At 40.5% G+C, this 2320-nt stretch overlaps 1 protein-coding gene across 1 annotated transcript in view; it reads right to left on the reverse strand.

Annotated features, from left to right (window-relative positions):
- The window catches only part of LOC108788612 (mitochondrial import inner membrane translocase subunit Tim23), a 17613-nt gene that overhangs the window by 9727 nt on the left and 5566 nt on the right, over window positions 1-2320 (reverse strand). The window contains exon 4 of the mRNA XM_018558413.1: window positions 1240-1324. Coding sequence (XP_018413915.1) covers window positions 1240-1324 — 85 coding nt within the window. The remainder of the gene's footprint in view (window positions 1-1239; window positions 1325-2320) is intronic.

Raw genomic sequence — 2320 nt, forward strand, 5'->3', positions numbered from 1 at the left:
CTGACGTTTTGGCTGCAATACGATCTTCAGTTGACTTGGAACATGTATAGTTGTGAATTCTGGCTTTCAATTCTTGGGTTATGATTTAGAATACTGAATCAAGGCGCAGCAAACAAACAAGAATACACATTACGCAAGAGGGGAGACGATACTGATAACTGCAAAGTTCAGGGACAAAGCCAATAACCTGGTAAAATACTCAATGCCAAAAAAGACCTGTCACAAAAGAAATATGGAGGATGCCACTGAAAATCTTGTTGCCTGGTTGTCTATGCTTTTGATACTTTGGGTCTCAGACCTCAAACCAGTGTATAGACCTAAAATGTAACAAGTCCTTGTTTGCATACTTGTAGATCACAAACTCTACACTATTAGAGCTAGAGTCCATATGTCGGGCAGTTAGCATTTTCAGGAGAGGTCCATGATGACCGCCGGCATGTTTCTCTCAGGACAGGCTTCCTTTTATGAAGACACACGTTTGAATTTTGAAAGTCAGATTCTTTCCAGAACAATCTTTACTGTAGGCCATTATTTTCAAGGACAAATTAAGCTTATACTGCCACCTGCTGGTGTGTTGCCAAGTTACATGTGCGTTTATGATTCAGACTGGGTTTACGGGTTTACAAACATTGCATTTCTCAACCTTTTTACTATGGAGGAACCCTTACAAAAATGTCAGATGTTGGGGAACCCCTGAATTTTTTTAACAGCTCATAGTACATTAGCAATATAACATAAATCCACCTTTTTGATGGGAAACCTTGGCTTGTTTTTTTCCTGCACAATTAATAAATCCAGCGGCAAAACACACCTGCAGTTGTATTTAGGAGCAAAAATACATTAGCGTTGGTTTTCAGTGGCTTAAAATAAGTCTATTTACCCTGTACTGTGCTGCGGAATATGTGGACACTATAAAAATGAAGGTGCTAAATAATAAAGAGGTCAGTAAAGAGGACAGTGTTTTTTCGATGATGATACCAACACTATTACCGGAACACAAACAATAATAGTAATAATTCTGTTCACTTGCTGTCCAGTAACATGCCCCCATCCCCAGAGAAATCCTCATACGCCCAATAATATTATTGTCGTCCTGGTCCAGTGCTTGGTGGTGCAGCTTGTATGGGGTTCAACCAAGCTAAACCAGATTGCTGACATTCTACCTTCAGAGCAAACCTGTTACTTTGCCCAGTATGGGCCCCATACAAGTCAATAGATGCCTATTCATACTATACTCACTGAACATTCTTGGGCTTGGACCAGACCATATTCTGGGTTTCTTTCATTCCAAGACGCAATCCATTTAATGCACCAAATGCTGCACCTAAAAATCAAAGCAATTGTATATTATAAATAAAATATTCAATAATAGAGCAAACCATTACATCAGTTACCAGCCCTCCTATTCGCACAGCCTGTGTATAGCTACAGAAGAGGCTTCGATTCACATGCTATAAAATTAATGGTTAGGTGGACTGGCACTCAAATATGCCAAACTTGCTGATAAAATGTATAAGTCCCAAACTAGCGCCAAACAAGTAAGGCTTGTGAGGTGCACTCTCAAGGAATCACAACACTACTAGAAGCTGAAGTTCCACATATCACCAGAACGGTAACAATGGACTCCAGCAGAAAGTAGTAGTGCCTTTATCTCCCAGCAGTGTAACACTATCACAGGCATGGAAAGCACTGGACAGCTGACTACCGCTGGAATCTGTACCTGATCCACATTAGACAGCCATACAGAAGAGGTCCTCTCCTCTGTATGGCTGTCCTGGTGGGCTACGTTTCCTGCCTGGCGTACAAAGGTGCCATGCAGGCCATCATTAGTGCAGATCTAGTGACAACTCTCACCTGTGCAGCTATGAGCAGTTCCACTTTTGCAGCCAAATTGGGATGCCACCTATTTGATAAATGTTCACATTCACATAGCATAAGCTATACAGATTTATAACATGCTTCTTGCAGTTCAAATTGCTTTCACTTGGCTTCTTAAGGGTTAGAATTTCTACTTGCTTCTCCTCCTTTGTAATGTTATGAGGGGTTGCTGGGTGGTAGTGAAACACAATCCTCAAATTTCAGCCCCAAGTCTTAGGACAGATCACCGTGAATGTGCTCAGAAAAACTTGGATTCAGCCATCTTTCCTGTTGCAACAAAACATCTTGAATGTATTATTTAAAAAAAATATATATATATATTTTTTGGTATGATGTGTGAATGGGAACAAACATAGAGGGGTTTTCTCAAAAGTGACTGCAAAAGTGGAAACACACTGTAAAGCAGACACCCATAGAGAGTACTTTCTCTCATCTGCTTCCT

This window comes from Nanorana parkeri, unplaced genomic scaffold, assembly GCF_000935625.1.
Source record: "Nanorana parkeri isolate BGI_ZX_2015 unplaced genomic scaffold, ASM93562v1 scaffold338, whole genome shotgun sequence".
Lineage (NCBI taxonomy): Eukaryota > Metazoa > Chordata > Amphibia > Anura > Dicroglossidae > Nanorana > Nanorana parkeri.